The sequence below is a fragment of the Diadema antillarum genome, unplaced genomic scaffold (genome assembly GCF_040938485.1).
Source record: "Diadema antillarum isolate AM-2024a unplaced genomic scaffold, OU_Dant_1.0 scf00000077, whole genome shotgun sequence".
Classification (NCBI taxonomy): domain Eukaryota; kingdom Metazoa; phylum Echinodermata; class Echinoidea; order Diadematoida; family Diadematidae; genus Diadema; species Diadema antillarum.
The window spans coordinates 954,351-971,989 of record NW_027270966.1 but is presented as its reverse complement, the minus strand read 5'-3'; the positions used below and the strand labels follow the sequence as shown (position 1 = coordinate 971,989).

General features: G+C 38.6%; 2 protein-coding genes across 2 annotated transcripts; both read left to right on the top strand.

The window, feature by feature from the left end:
* The first annotated feature begins 1,117 nt into the window (after window positions 1-1,117).
* LOC139717564 (cytochrome P450 2U1-like) lies at window positions 1,118-5,904 on the top strand. The gene is made up of 3 exons (XM_071629071.1): window positions 1,118-1,490; window positions 4,013-4,978; window positions 5,699-5,904. Exons 1-3 carry the CDS (start codon window positions 1,118-1,120, stop codon window positions 5,902-5,904), a joined length of 1,545 nt encoding a protein of 514 aa, XP_071485172.1.
* Window positions 5,905-11,536: 5,632 nt separating this feature from the next.
* On the top strand, window positions 11,537-16,764 carry LOC139717562 (cytochrome P450 2U1-like). The gene is made up of 3 exons (XM_071629070.1): window positions 11,537-11,909; window positions 14,984-15,949; window positions 16,556-16,764. The coding sequence occupies exons 1-3, from the start codon at window positions 11,537-11,539 to the stop codon at window positions 16,762-16,764; spliced, it is 1,548 nt and encodes a 515-aa protein (XP_071485171.1).
* The last annotated feature ends 875 nt before the right edge of the window (window positions 16,765-17,639 follow it).

The window sequence follows — 17,639 nt, the reverse complement described above, 5'->3', positions numbered from 1 at the left end:
GAGTGGCAAGATTTTCTTTATGTATCTCTTCGTTGAGCCCATTGCACAATTACCCCCCACTCAGTGAGTGGCAAGATTTTCTTTATGTATCTCTTTACCTGGGGCCATCATCCTCGTCAAGCTTAGCTTATGATGATGGTCCCCTGCATTTCATTTTTATCATTTCCTATTGATTATGATATTCGTTCTTGAAAAAAAAAAAGAAAATGTATGTAAGATCCAAACGTTACGAATATTAGCTGTGTAAATGACTATGTAAGTATCTTGTTGATTTGTTGATGTGTATTGATTTTGAAATGCAGAAATAAAAAAAACTGAACTGAACTGAACTTCACCGGCGTCGGCTTGCGAGTCCTTGGACCTCAACCGGCGCCCGCCGACGGGAACGGGGTAACCTTGCACTCCGGTACAGGAGATAGGCAGGCGACGTTTGTTTTTTGTTTTTTTTTTTCCTGAAACCTTTCCACTTTATTTCCTGTAATCATTAATTTGACGTAAAAATATCACGTTTTGATAATGAATAATTCGCTGTATGGTAAATTTGGTATTTGAATTAAAGTAATTGAATTAATGAATAAAATGTGTTTTTGAAACAAATTGCCATCACGGCACAGCTCTATTAAGTAAGCAACAACAGCAACTACAACAACAACAACAACAACAACAACAACAACAACAACAACAACAACAACAACTTGCGTATATTGTGTATCACACGTGTCAAATACGGCCTAGTCTATAGAACTTACAGGCCGTCTGCGTACTGTACACTACCCTGCTGCCTAGGATATTAACGCCCTCTTGTGATGAAGCTAGTAGCAGGTTGAGCTGCTCAGCAAGAATGTGGCGATTCATGTCCGCGGGCCTGCCGAAGTTGGCAAAGGGTCTGGAAACCAGACTAATACGACAGCACGCTTGTCACAGGGAGCTCGTCATACTTCGAGGGTAGGGTCACTGGCAGTGCACACAGCGCATTACCGGGTCGTATGTGGTTGTGCAACTACGTATGTGCAACTACATGTATCTCAAACTGTATCCCCCCCCCCCCCTTTCACATTGATCTCTATAGAGACCAGTGCTCTTCCAGTGTCTCCGCAAACAAGAGACTACGTGAAACATGGCTGACTTCATAGGACTGGTAACCCAAACCGGCGCAACTCCTTTTCTGCTAGCCGCTCTGTCTTTCCTCGTCGCTCTGGTACTGGTACAGTCGATGAGTACCAAGACCTACGCCAACTTGCCCCCGCGTGGTCCCCGAGAGTGGCCCGTGATCGGTAGCCTTCCTAGCCTGGCGGGCGACGAACAACCGCACGTTATCTTGGCCAACATGGCCAAGAAATACGGTCCTGTCTTCAGCATGAAGTTCGGTTACTTCTATACGGTGGTGATCAGCGATTTGGACCTTATCCGACAGGCGTTTTCGAAATCCGGCGACGACTTCAGCGACCGACCGAAAATTGCCATGATCGAGTATCTTTCACAAGGAAAAGGTAGGACCTACGACCTACTAATTTAGTATGTAATAATAATTCAAAGGTATTGTTTACCATTGGGGACACCTGTATTTTGCATTATGTGTATGGTTGTATCAAATATCCTACACACCGTAGGATCATTGGATGTATCACAAAACATCCTACCACACAAAAAATTCATAAGAAAGCTTAAAGGGATCGTAGAGTTTTGGTTAAGACAACATTTCAGTTTATCTAGCATTTTTTGGTGAGATAATGAGAAATCTCTTATGAAATATGAAAGAGCATGTAATTCCATGAGGAATTCAACGTGTATTTGATGAAAATTGGTTTTGAAATGGCTGAGATATCCAAAACAGAGCAATTCTAGTAAAGTGTGGGACCCACACTTTATTACGATCGCTTTGTTTTACTTTGTTTTTGGACGTATCCGTCATTCCAAACCCGATTTTCATCAAATAAACTTTGAATTCCTCTTAGAATGGTATGTTTGTATTTCGTAAGTGTTTTCTTGGTATCTCGCAAAAAGTTAAAAGCCCAATTCTCATCTCCACCAATACTGTACTATCCCTTTAAAATAATTTTTAAGGAGGTATCACCATTATTTTCTTTTTTCACTATGACACCATAACTGGAAAATAGAAAGAGAATTTCACAAAATTTTACTTTTTGAAAAAAGTGTAAATTTCCTCGACTTGTCACTGACGTATGTTAAGGGTGATATTATTCCCCTTGCCTTCTGAAAGAGGGAAGTCAAGTGACCTTTTATTAATTCAACTCAATTCAATTTCAATTCAATTTTCAATTGAAGCTAGAAAAGTGAAAATATGTTGAGTTTTCTTTATATTTTCTTTATGTCGTTTGTACACATGCCATCACAAGCTCTAGTAGTCTGCTCATCCAGCAGTGACTGCGCAGAAACTGCACAAATTCATAACTTTTGAATGGATTGTCCGATTTTCCTCAAACTCTCAATGATGCGTTTTACTAATATTGCTGCATTCACTCAATCAACATGTCTATGAAGGTGGACTTGTCCTAGGGATCGTACAGTTTTGGTTGAGACCTAATTTCAGATTTCTAACATTTTTTTGGTGAGATAATGAGAAACCTCTTACGAAATATGAAAGAGCATGTAATTCTATGAGGAATTCAACGTTTATTTGATGAAAATTAGTTTTGAAATGGCTGAGATATCCAAGAAAGAGCAATTCTAATAAAGTGTGGGACCCACACTTTATTACGATCGCTTTGTTTTACTTTGTTTTTGGACGTATCCGTCATTCCAAACCCGATTTTCATCAAATAAACTTTGAATTCCTCTTAGAATGGTATGTTTGTATTTCGTAAGTGTTTTCTTGGTATCTCGCAAAAAGTTAAAAGCCCAATTCTCATCTCCACCAATACTGTACTATCCCTTTAAAATAATTTTTAAGGAGGTATCACCATTATTTTCTTTTTTCACTATGACACCATAACTGGAAAATAGAAAGAGAATTTCACAAAATTTTACTTTTTGAAAAAAGTGTAAATTTCCTCGACTTGTCACTGACGTATGTTAAGGGTGATATTATTCCCCTTGCCTTCTGAAAGAGGGAAGTCAAGTGACCTTTTATTAATTCAACTCAATTCAATTTCAATTCAATTTTCAATTGAAGCTAGAAAAGTGAAAATATGTTGAGTTTTCTTTATATTTTCTTTATGTCGTTTGTACACATGCCATCACAAGCTCTAGTAGTCTGCTCATCCAGCAGTGACTGCGCAGAAACTGCACAAATTCATAACTTTTGAATGGATTGTCCGATTTTCCTCAAACTTTCACTGATGTGTTCTACTAATATTGTTGCATTCACTCAATCAACATGTCTATGAAGGTGGACTTGTCCTTCAAGATGCAAAATCAAACAAGCGAGTTACCGCGTGATTACACGTATAGTTATCCCGATTGATTTTCCTTTCTCCTCTCCCTTTCTTTCACTGAAGCACGAGAATCGATTGTCTTGGTGACTGTGTTGGTTTTGTTTTTTCTTATAGTTTGTGTTACATGTATATACTACTGTTATAAACAGCCCATTGGTATTGTTGTTGCTCGTATTAAACTTCACAACAGTCATTGACATTGCAAAAAGTGGCACTTGTACTTATTATAATAATGCTATCGCTACTGAGGTTACTTCTATGCTGCTATTACTACTACTACTACCACTACAACTACTACACTATTAACTACTACTACTACTACTACTACTACTACTACTACTACATGTACTACTATTACCAACATTAATAATACAAGAAGAAGAAGAAGAAGAAGAAGAAGAAGAAGGAGAAGAAGAAGAATCGATAACCAAAATAACCAGCGCTTTTGGCTGGTTATATATTAACCAAATGGGGTTGGGGCTAAAGCCGTTGCTGCCGATTCGATTCCAAACTATGTTCTTGTAGCCAAGGTTATTATACACCGTCTCAGTTTAACTTCTTGTGCTTTTGCTTGTTTATTTTCCTTTTCTATCATTTCTTCTCATAATACTTAAAAGGTCTAATTGCTGGTTACTTTGGTGCTAAACAGACGGAACAGCGCCGCTTCTCCCTCTCTGCGTTACGATCTTTGGGAATGGGCAAGTTTAGGATGGAGGAAACCATTGCTGAGGAAGCACGCCACCTCGCGGCAAGTTTTGCCAGTCGCAAGTCGCAAGCGTTCGTTCCCTTTCACGACATCTCCGTGTCGGTCTCCAACGTCATCTGCTGGCTAAACTTCGGAAAGCGATTCGACTACGACGACGAGGATTTCAAACGGGTTCTCGAAGCGCTCTACGGTATTGTCGAAATCACCGAAATCAGTGGTGCCTTCAACTTTCTCCCTTTCCTCAGATTTTTCCCCGGAAGCGGGTTGAAGAAATGTTTCCAACACAAAGACACTTTCGACAAGTACATCTACCCATTAATTCGGCAAGTCAAAGCTGAATACACATCGGGGAATGCGTCGTGTTTCATTCACATGTACGCAGACCAGATGAAAGAGGCGGAGAGAGAGAACCCCGGTGAACATTTCTTCAACGAAGAGAACCTACTGCTAGCCGTCGCCGACTTGTTTGTTGCTGGCACCGAGACTACGGCTACCTCGCTCAAATGGTGTTTGCTCTTTATGTTGAACAACGTAGACGTGCAGAAAAGAGTACAAATGGAGTTGGACGAGGAAGTTGGGCGCGATCGAATGCCTAGTCTTCTGGACAGACCGAAGTTGCCGTACACAGAAGCGACTCTTCTCGAGATTCAACGGATGGCATCTATCGTTCCCTTGGGGGTGCCGCACGCTCCCATCAAAGATACTGTTCTTGGAGGCTACGACATCCCAAAGGGTACCGTCGTGCTTCCTAATCTCTGGGCTGTCCACCACGACCCGGATCTTTGGGAGAACCCTGACCAGTTTAACCCAGAGAGGTTCCTGGACAAAGAGACTAATCAGGTTCGGCAGAGAGACGAACTCATACCCTTTAGTACAGGTGAGCATTGTGTTCTACATTATCATTACGAGGACGTAGGGGGATTGGAAGGTTAAGGTTATGACAAAGTGGTAGGGGTTATACTATGTAAAAGCAAAATAAAACGAGAACAAGAGTGTAACAAACACGCGCACACACACACACACACACACACCCTGTCTGGCAAAAGAAAATAAAGAAAAAAAAAAGAAATCCACGAAAGAACAAATAAGTTATACAGTACAGCAAAGGTGTCATACAAAAACAAAGTTAGTAAAGAGAACAACAACACTGAATAGAAATCAGGACTAACAAACAAGAAATTTAGATGGAAAATACAAATTAGTAAACAAATGAAGTCAGTATATCTTTGATTCAGGAATGAAATGAAAATACAATGTATTCTCATTTGTAGCGACGCATCATGCACTGTATTCATGGGACTGTGACTTCGGTCACATTCAAATATTAAAAATAAAATAAAATGATAAACAACAAACTGAATGAAAGCAAAAGATTAAACAGAGGGATGAAGGTTGAAGTGTGAGTTTTCTTCACTTTGTCTCCCTCTACAAGAGTTCATGAACTTTCGGAACATTCGAAGAGGGAGACAAAGAAGAGAAATCACACTTCAACAACAAACTAGTATAATTATTTTTGCGATGATGTCGTTAGGATGGTATTGCTTCATTTGTCCTAAGGAACCATGTCTTTGTATATCTCATTTTCCAAACATTGCAGGACGTCGAAAGTGTATCGGTGAGCAGTTAGCCAGAGTCGAACTCTTCCTCTTTCTGACACACATCTTACATCAATTTCACCTGAGGATACCCGAAGGAAGCACGCCACCAACGATGAAGGCAAAATGCAACGCCACCCTCTCGCCAGTCGAGTATTCCATGTGTGCAATCTCTCGCGAAGATGGTAATAAGAATTTTGCCAAGTAAACTTTGGGCAATGTGAAGGAAGCAATAAAGTGTTTTCTTTTTCCTTACCATAAAAATATGTGACTCTGTATCATAAATATATGTGACTCTGTATCACAAAACCCAGCAAAGTCGCCAAACATGGATTTTTCAGAGCAGATTCTGAAAAAGTAGACTGTAAGCTTTAAAAATTGTATACGTCTATTCAAATGAACGTGCTCAACCTATAAAAATCTTGGTAAGAAAGCACACACTCTGAAAAAGTGTGTACTGCTAATAGAGGCTCTGATATATAGGGTTGATTCAAATGATTAATCTTATCAAGCCGTGCTCTGTGCAATGAATGGGACACAAAATGGGATGTAAAACTTCATAGCAACAACAATGACGGGATTATATATTTAAGGTGAAATTAAGCATTCTCTTCAAACATTTTATCCATGACTTGCACCATAGCAAAGCAGTAGCATTATCCTTTCAAAGGTTATTAGAGTTGAAAGTGAAGAGTGTGCAAGGGGTTTCTGAGAACTGAAGAGGAGCCTCGAAGACATTCCTTGTCACACTATTTTAGAAAAAAAAAAGTGTTATAGAAAAATAAATCACTTAAAACAACATTTCCAATTCTTTTCATGATTACAAACTTGAGTAAAATGTAGAAGAATTTTTTTTTCCAGAAAATATGAAAAACTCAAGATTGAAAAGGTTGACTCGATTCACCTATTTTGAATCCTCATGTAAAATGAGGAGTTGCGACTTTTTGATTGTTTCGTGATGCGCGGTCACATCTGCAAAAAAACAACAACAAACAAACAAACAAACAAATATGCATCTGCCATTATTAACCATTGACGTTGGTGTGCTGTTCTTGTAGCATTTTGAGTTGGTAGGATTCGTGTTTTCTTTTTTTTTTCTGCTGAAAACTTAGGTAATGAGAAGTACTATTTTAAAGCATTATGAAAAACTGACATTTTGCTGATTTGTCGCCTTGTAAAGTCCAGTTTGTTAGATAGTGCAGATGATTTTAAATGTAACATTGGAGTCACAGGAATTAAGCACGTTTCCAAAGTAATATTAGAGGCCCCTGCGTAACACATGCACTATACATGCAAATCAAATTAGGTGATTATGCATGTCCTCACCTGTGTACACAAAATAATTTCCAATAAAGTTTCTCATTTGATATGAAATAACAAAGAAAAAGCTTGTATCCCTCTCACCACTGTTATTGTTCTGCAATAACTAAGCACTGCTTTATCTATTTATACATTTATTTGCTAATATAGTCATGAAAATCATTGTCATTATTTTTTATGTTTGTAGTCATCGACCAAGTCAGAACATACATGTAAGTACCATTATGCACAATATTAAAGGGAAAAGCTGCGTGTCCATGACGTCATAATTGTGCAAAACCTGGACATAATTGTAATAAAATGTAAAGTTTCCCAAAATAATATCATTTCACTCATTTTTTTTTTAGTTCATTAAAGTACACTTGAAATGGAATTGTAGTTTTATTGCACTTAAGCGTCTATGTTATGTGTGCTAGCGAACCAATTTATGTTTACATTATTTTATGCTAACTTTCAAAGCGAGGACAAGTTGATAAAGAATCATCCAGACTTCTTGATGTTGATAGATGTTGACAGTTGATAACAGAAAGGCAAATTTTGTGAGGCTGTAGTAGAAAACTTAATCTGAAACAACTAATTGAAATACGTAATGAAATGAGCAATGATAGGAAATGTAAAGAGAAATTGTGGTAATGTATTGTTTGAAAAAATGAATTAAAACAGATATAGAGTGTTTACATAACATTTGCGCTATATCATAAACGATCTTTACTTTCTGGAGATCCATCCATTTGCCATTCATATTGTCATGTTATTTTCAACCATTTATGTAATTTGTATTATTATTTGTCTGTTAATGTTATGTATCATGTCCATTGTTCATGTTATCATGGAAGTGGAAAATGAATTCAAATTCAAATTCGAATTCAAATTCAAATTCAAATGTGATGTAAAGCGCTGAGAAACAACTACATAGTTCGTAGAGCATTATACAAAAATGAAATTTCAGGTATTGCATTGAATTGTATTGTAAAGGTATGAAGGTGCTGTTGTTGACAAACTTATATTATATATTTTTGTAATATTAACTTTTTGATGCGACATGAGTGTGTGTGTATGTTTTTCTTAATTTTCCAATGTTTACATCTAAATTGAGATGATTGGAGATACAGTACTTTGAGAAATCTCCCTGACATAAAAATAACAATCGACGTTAATACCTAGCAATACGTGGTAGATGGTGGGGGATAGCGTTCCTGTTTATTTGTCGAAACGTGCTGGAATTGATCGGAGCTAGCCTCTGCTAATTTCCATTTTGTGAATTAAGACCAACGTCTGGAACTTAAACTACCATTATTTCTAGGTTGTTAGTGCCATGAAATCTTCCCGTTCTGGTCGTCTCATTCTGTTAGTGTGCTCATATGAAAGTCACCTTGTCCATAACGTGTATTGTAATGCAAGTAAGATTGGAATAGTACGTTTGTCCTCACCCTTTTACATGTGGTTTGGTCGTTTCCGACGTATCCTGCCCTTTAAACTACATGTATTATGTAAGCCTATATACATCCCTGGGTTCAGCGTTTCGATCGTTTCGTCCTTGTCCTATATTTTGGGTACTTTAATCGCATGATAAAACCATCGCAGAAAGACAAATCACTCCAACGATATCTAAGACCCATACCCCAAATCAGCTTACGTACAACGACGTATAGTTTTTATGCTCTTTTATAATTAAATAAAATATTAATGCTATAATAACAATGTACGGAAGCCCGTTCGTGCCACGCAGGATAAAACTTCCAGCGGAGCTAACTGGCGGCCGCCACATATTCATCGATATCGATGTTTCTCATAATTATCGATATCGCTAAAGGATAATTATCGGGCGGCCGCCACATAATTATCTGGCGGCCGCCACATAATTATCTGGCGGCCGCCACTTATCGTTTAGCGATATCGATAATTATGAGAAATATCGACCACAAGTAACGTTACAGATCTCAAGTCTACAGTCAACCGCCTTCATCACCGCTCAAGGCTCAGATAACCAGACATTTTTTTTAATATTACGAAGTGCTGTCCCGTTGCTGCTAACGACAAATAATTATTTGGTACGTAAAATGTCGTTTCCAATGTTTTATACTCCAGGAAATAGACTGAATTGAGATCTGTAACGCTACTTGTGGTCGATATTTCTCATGATTATCGATATCGCCAAACGATGATTAAGTGGCGGCCGCCCGAAAATTAAGTGGCGGCCGCCAGATAATTAATTGGCGGCCGCCAGATAATTATCTGGCGGCCGCCACTTAATTATCGTTTAGCAATATCGATAACCATGAAAAATATCGATGTTGATAACTATGTGGCGGCCGCCAATTAGCTCCACTGAAAGTTTTATCCTGCGTGGCACGAATGGGCTTCCGTAACAATGTAGCGTGGAAATGTTACATTTTGTTATATTAAATGGATTAGTCAAATACCGGTTAGTGATTGGCTAAACTCAGTCACGCGATGAAGGCACATTCGTCATGTTCGCCCATGGGCGCACATTTTTGTAATGGGAAAACATTGTCACGTAACAAAATGACAGAAGGCCTGGGACTAACCCATATAACATAACAGATGATGACTTTTGTTGTCGGGAACATGTACCAAACGTTCCACCCTCAGGCCCAAATTCACGAAGGTGGTACGAATAAAAAACCATGGTTTAAACCATGGACAAAAACCATGGAGCGCCAAGTGTCGCACGGAATATTTCGTTTCAAAATTGGTCATTTCGTCGACAAAATGACCGTTTCGTTAACGAAATTATCATTTCGTGGACGAAATATTCGTTTAATAGTACAAAATGTTGTCATTTCGTCCAAAAATAAAATAATCATTTCATCGACGAAATGACTGATTTCGTAAGGACATATTCCATGCGACACTTGGCGCTCCATAGTTTTTGTCCATGGTTTAAACCATGGTTTTATTTCTATCACCTTCGTGAATTCGGGCCTCAGGGTTTGAAATGCTATTGAGGGAGGCTATAAGTCCCTCGACTTCCTCTCGGGACTTATAACCTCCCTCAATAGCATTTCAAACCCTTCGGACAATGTCGGGTGGAACATTCGGTGATGTTCCCTCCCCCGCACGTCATCATCTACATTATAATATTCAACAGGCTCTGATATTGTACAGGATTATTATGAATACGGTCTATATAGTGAATTATAGTCAAAAGGAAGTTAAGTTTAAAAGAATTATAATTGTCCCGCCAATCTCGCAATCTCTCTCTCTCTCTCTCTCTCTCTCTCTCTCTTTACATACAATGTATATAATATATATATATATATATATATATATATATATATATATATATATATTTATATATTCTGAAAAAACAGATAATAAAATACAAATGAATAACAAAAAAGAAAATGGTTTTCCTTCTTCCCCCTCCGTGGTCAGTTGTCAGCAAACTTGTAATTATTAAGTCACTGGAATGGATTAAAAACAAAACCATATTTTTTGTTCACATGTATCAAAGGTTTAAACATTTAGAATAAGACTTTACTCTTTACTTACATCTGCATTTAGACGTTGTATCTACAACACGATGCATGTTATATATTATATACACTACGTGAATTTTGTCTGGCAATATGACTTGTATGTGAGTGTATTGAGCAAAATAATGATGTGTTATATTTTAGTATTAATAACAAAGATAGTGATAATCACAGTGGTAATAGAGGTCCATTGCAGTGACGAAAGAAAAAAAAAGAAATGTGTATTTCCCTATAAAAACCGTTAAGAGCCTGTAGACATGATAGAGATCTAATCTTATAAGCCATTTTAAGCCTCTTCCCTGTCGACCTAATTACCACCACTAATGCTTGTAAACCTTTGAATTGCACAGGCAGAACATAAGCATCTGCTTGATGGGCGGGTCAAAGGACAGTGTCTCGAAAGCTGTGACGTGTAACTCTTTTCTTTTCTTTTCTTTTTTTTTTCGTCTGGATACTTATGGATAAGTTTCAGACATTACGTCATAATGAACAACATTATAGCTTATCCTGCGGACTTTAAGAAACAAAAAAAAAAGTTTTGTGGTTTCACATCATGTCTGGTGAACTCGGTCGAGGTATCATCCTGGTAGCGATGGCATGCTTGTATGTGGTATGTGTTTAAATGTGTATGCGAAGGGGGGGGGGGAGGGATATGCCAATCTGCAAGTCTTCCTTTTGTGAAGCCTGTAAAAGACGGCACGGAAAGAGAACACTCTTTGCATATCTATGCAATGAATGCATAATCTCGTGTCCATACCGGTGTTGGTGTGACTTGATTATGCAGGCCGGAGGAATAACGGTTTTTGAAAGTAAAAGTAACGAAAAGAATAATAATAAAAAGCAGGCAGACTCGCAAAGACGTCATTCAGTTTGAATTGAGCAGTCATTACTTTTACCAGCACTCCGGTGGGGTCAGCTTCCACACCATTGATAGCCGGCATAAATCCAAGGAGGTATCATACACATCTCTGCTGAAATTTCCTGTCCAACCGACGTGGCACATCGCAGAGATCCTAAAACATGGCCGACCTGCTAGAGCTAGGGACCCAATTCGGCATCACTCCCTTGCTAATTTTTTGCCTTTGTTTCCTGATCACCATGATCCTGGTACAGTCGAGACGAATCAAGACCTACGCCAACCTGCCCCCTCGTGGCCCCCGAGAGTGGCCCGTCGTCGGAAGCCTGCCCAGCCTCGCGGGCAGCGACGAGCCGCACGTCGTTTTGACCAAAATGGCCAAGAAACACGGCCCGATCTTCAGCATGAGACTCGGGTCCTTTTACACAGTGGTCATCAGCGACTTCGAACTCATCCGTCAGGCCTTTGCAAAATCCGGTGACGATTTCAGTGATAGACCCGAGATCACTTTGGTGAAATATATAGCTGAGGGGAAGGGTAAGTCGACAACACTGAAACAACACGTACACACACTTAGTGACTTTCAGCCAGTAATCTTAATTCATTTTGTTCATTATGAGAGTATCATTGTTTTATACTGAAACAAAAATTTATGCTAAGTAAAGAGTTCTACTGGCGAAGAATCATTAGTATAAGTGCATACTTGGCGAAAAAAAAGACAACCATGCTAATAATAACTGAAATGAACTTAATAAATCTTTTTCGACGATAAGTCCCCAAACCAAACTACTTTCCTTTAGGTAATTTTATCAAGACATTTTCATTGACCTGTTGGGACCTATGGAACATTAACCACCAGTTAAATTTGCTTTGTTTTTGTTTTTTCAAAATGACGACAGAATCATTTTTTTTTTATATACTTATAAGCCTTAAGGTTTGAAATAATATGCAATGTATCAGATACTCTTTTTTTCCCATCAAAATAATGATGCACTCAATCAACTTTCTTCATACACACCGTGAGCATTTTCGTTATCACCTTAGAATTCAGTCAGAAATTTCATGAATATCGATTTGCTTTATTTTCCCTTGATGGGGATTTCGCTTTCTTTTTTCTTTTAAAACACTACCGCAGCTTAAACATCTCTGCAAGCATTTTGAGACAGTGCGTTACTTTCACCGGAGATTTGTTTGTTCCATATTTTGCAATGACAAAACAAATTACAAGGAAATGTCATGATCGTGTTTTTTTTTTTCATTTTTTCCCCTGGTCATACTCTTTTTCCAAAAGCTTTTCCGCCACTTTAAACGTGCAGCTTTAACATAGTGGAGACCGAATCCAGTTACATTTTTTTTTTTCATTTTGAGGTCTACTAAAACAAACAAATAGAGAAATGTACTTCATTTTCTCTGTGAGAATAATAGTGTGCTTAATAAACATTCAAACATCAGACTGCTACTCTCAAAAACAAAAACAAAATTAAATGAAATACACCCAGGACACTGCAAAACATCGCCCACATACCCACCAATAACTGGGAATAACTGGTTTTGATGAACATTAAAGGAACATTGATTACTTAAAGTTTTACTAAAGAGAGGAGGAAAGCCTAGTCTTTTTTTCTATTTTTTCTAACTTCTCCGCATATAGAATGTTCAGGCAAAATGAAATTTTGCACGCAAAGGCCGTTAGATATAATTTTTATTACCTTTTGATGTTGTATACTTTTAAACGCCTTATTCTTGTTTCGCTTTTGAGAAAATAATCATGTTACAACTCACCAGAGCAACAACTATACCCGTCCCCTATACTGTACAACTAAAAAAAAAAACATTATTCGATATAAGTCCCCCTTCTCCATAATCTTGATAATAGTCTTGAAAGCGCACGGCTTCGTGTACAGTTGGTACAGTTTTCGTAAGTTTTCAATGGTTGCCCATGTTTTCGTCGAAAAGTTCGTTCACCTCGTCAGTCTATTGTAAAGCAGGTGAATTAATTACGTTTTCCGAGTTGAGAGTTCGCTCTTTTCAAGATGTACAATTGAGTGATTCTGCATAATAATGGGTACTGGTCACTTTTCTTTCGACCTCGTACGTATGTGTTTTCACAGGAGCAATTCTAGTCCCAACGTCTTGTGGTCTTTTGGTAGTAAGTATAGACCAAATATTATGAGACTGAAATGACCCCCGAAAGCAAAGGGTTCTTGCATCTTACAATTATAAGAACCCCCGGCACACGTTCTATTACAAATATTTGAACAAGGGTTAAGAATGTCATTATAAGAGAGAATGCTTAATAAGTGTTTATTCATTCGGGTATGACGACTTTACATGTTACTTGCACAGTGTCGTCAACTCCTAAACAGGTAAATACTGGACTGAACAAAAATGGAGAGAAAACAAAAACAAACGAAAAACAGCGAAACTTTCTTCAAAGGGTTATTTTCTGTACCATCACGTTTATGATTATCATCCCAGAATTATAACCAAAAAAACATTAGCCTTCTCTCTCTCTCTTTCGTCAATTTCATTCCATGTGTCGGAGTACTGTTATAATCTCTTAAAGGGGATGGCAAGTAACTGATCAGTGGAAATCATTGGGAATGCCGGAGGATGATTGTTCCAATCCCTGTGGGATTCATTTAAGAGTACATTATGTATTGTTGTGTGAAAATTATTTGCTTCAGATTGGTCTCATATTCAAGTAATTTGCAGTTCAGTGTTTCCAGGTTAGCATGACTGTACAGTGTTTACCTGGAAACATTGAACTGCACATTACTTGAATATGAGACCAATCTGAAGCAAATAATTTTCACACAATAATAAATATGAAATGCACTCTTATGAATCCCCAAAGGATTGGAACAATCATCCCCCAGCATTCCGACTGATTCCCATTGATTAGTTACTAGCCATTAATTCATGATAGCAAATTGCTTGGTTATCATTTAACGATTTGGTAACACAATTATAATTTGTGTAAGTAAAAATGTACTACACTGTAAGTATGTTCCCTCTTTGAGTCATATACATTGTAATTCATATACTGATGTTTTCTGTGATATTACTGAAAAGAAATTTGATTTACGTATGAAATTATGTTGAAGAAAATGAAATCAAACAAACATACTCTATCCAACTCAGCTTCAAGTCATAGTTCATCTTGTTGCACAGTATCAGCGCATATCTATCAAAAAATAAAATAACAAGAAAACAGAACAAACAAAAACTTCAAGTAAGTTTATCTTAAATGAAAGAAAGACATTATTCAGAGGGGTGAAGGCTCAGGTTTTGAGTTTCTTCAGTTTGTCTCCCTCTATCATCGTGTTCATCGTGTCACTGCCGGCAACCAGGGACAGCCTGGTGGTAGTGTCGCTGCCCGGAAAGCGGTAGATGACAGGTTCGAGTCCCACTGGTTCCTTTTTTCCGACATGCCACAGATCAGCTCTGCAGTTGCGATCTTAACAAATTTTCATTTGTAGAGGGAGACAAACTGAAGAAACTCAAAACCTAAGTTTATCTTGTTGCACAGTACCGTTATTGATTACATGATTTCATACAGTTTTGCTGTATTTTACCGTGTGTGCTTTTTTTTTCTTTCTTTCTTTTAGGACTTGTTGCCAGCTATTTCGGGCCCAAGCAGACAGAACAGCGCCGCTTCTCCCTCTCTGCGTTACGATCTTTGGGAATGGGCAAGTTTAGGATGGAGGAAACCATTGCTGAAGAAGCGCGCCATCTAGTGGCGAGTTTTGTCAGTCGCAAGTCGCAAGCGTTCGTTCCCTTTCACGACATCGCCGTGTCGGTCTCCAATGTGATCTGTGGCCTAAATTTCGGAAAGCGATTCGACTACGACGACGAAGTCTTCAAAGGAGTTCTCGAGGCGCTGTTCGGCATCATTGAGATGACAGAGATTAGCGGCGTTATAAATTTTCTCCCATTTCTCCGCTTTCTTCCAGGTAGCGGGATGGAGAAAATCCTCAAGTACAAAACGACGTTTGACAGGTACGTCCATTCGTCGGTGCAAAAAATAAGCAGCGAATACACGTCCGGCATCGCGTCATGTTTCGTTCATATGTACGTCGACCAGATGAGAGAGGCAGAGAAGGAAAAGCCGGGTGAACATTTCTTCAGTGAAGAGAACCTTCTTAAGGCCGTGGGAGATCTTTTTATCGCTGGTACTGAGACCACCTCATCTACGCTTAGGTGGTGTCTCCTCTACATGCTGAGTAATTTAGAAGTGCAGAAAAGGGTTCAGATGGAGCTAGATGAGCAGGTTGGGCGAGACCGGATGCCTAGTCTCTTAGACAGGAAAAGGTTACCGTATACAGAATCGACGCTTCTTGAGATCCAGCGGATAACATCCATCGCCCCATTTGGTGTACCACACGCGCCCATCAAAGATGCTGTTCTTGGAGGCTACGACATTCCAAAGGGTACAGTAATCATTCCCAACATATGGGCCGTCCACCACGAACCAAGTCTATGGGAGAACCCTGACCAATTTAATCCAGAGAGATTCCTGGACAAGGAGACTAATAAGGTTCGGCTGAGGGACGAGCTCATCCCGTTTTGCGTTGGTGAGGATTATGTATAATATCTGATATAAAACACGCATGTTATTATGGTACATAATAAACACAGTTGCTTGTGATTTTTAGAAACAGCTACATGTAGACACAAAACATGATTATTATAAGGAAAGAAACTGAGCAGATTACAATCATTACTATTGATAACAGCTATAATTCACGAGGACAAACATTTAGTTTTTTATTTAAAATCAAAACAAGATGAACTAAAAAGGATAAACCGAAAAATCTGACTCTTGCAGTGTTGATAAGAAGTTGAAAACATTTTCAACGCAACTTGTACTTGCGACCAATATTACTAGTCAGTGGCAATAATACATTTGCAAATTCATAACCTCGACATAAACTAACTGTAAAAAGGCTATTCCATTTGTCGTTTTTTTTTTTAATCTGTGCATTCATGGTCAAGAGATAATAATATTCATTTCCAACGTATTTGCTAGCAACAGAAAGGGAAAAGGAAGTTAGAGAAAGAGAGAACAGTGTGTGTACGTGTGCGTGTATGTGTGAGTGTGCGTGCTCGCGTGTGTGTGTGTGTGTGTGTGTGCGATGCAGGAACTTACTTTATCGTATCACTTTGTTTGAATTCTGTAGGGCGTCGGAAGTGTATTGGCGAGCAGCTGGCGAAAGTCGAACTTTTCCTGTTCTTCACCCACCTGCTCCATCGCTTTCATTTTCGCCTTCCAGAGGGAAGCCCGCCACCTACGATGAAGGCCAGGTCCCACACAACCCTCTCTCCATTCGAATATCACGTCTGCGCAATCCCACGGAATGATGGAAACGGAATTTTGTTGGCTTCTTAAATTCTTTTCTTTTTCTACATGTTGTTGTTGTTGATGTTTGGATAACCAAAAGACTCGTGTACGTTGGATATTTATGGCATTCCTCACAAGACGGGGGGGGGGGGGTTAAACTGATTTCGAGAGTCATGATATCATATCATCAACAATATAGGGGAATATGAAAATAATAAACAATCAAAAGCAAATGTACAATTTGAACATCATGAGAGAGATGATCAGCACTGTTAAATGGGGTTATTTTTAATCTAAAGCTGACATTACAACCTATTGATCACGGAGCTCCATGCACGATTAGATCTAGACTAATCTATTGAAATAAATGCAAAAACAAGTACCCCCAACGACGGACAAGTCATAGGATCCAACACTTCCTCATCTTCAATCTTTCCGTTTCCACGTGTTTGTGCATGCGTGCGTGCGCGAGTGCGCGTATATGTAGCAAGCACTGTACAAAAGTAGCAGCAATACATAACATACAATAGTAACCATGGTAACTTCGTTCATCATACTTCATGACAACGCTATACTTTACTTAGCCTTTAAATGATCATGCTTAGGATGTGAAGCTGCATTGCATTGCAGTCTAGTGTTCAGATGAATTTAATTTCAACATCACACTACGAACACTAAAGGACAAAAGGTCAAATCTAATAACATTATTAGGTTTGCGTGTGTGCATGTTCACGAGCGGGCGTATCATATTATTCAATGACGGATGCAGGTAAGATGACGCCATGCATCTATCATGTCTATAACAATGATTGTAATGTCCCTTTTCACGTTTGGCTGTTATTATCATTTCAATTCCGCCACTCAAAAATCATTTAAAGATTTACCGACAGATGACTAGAATATATTATTGTAAAAAGTGTCCA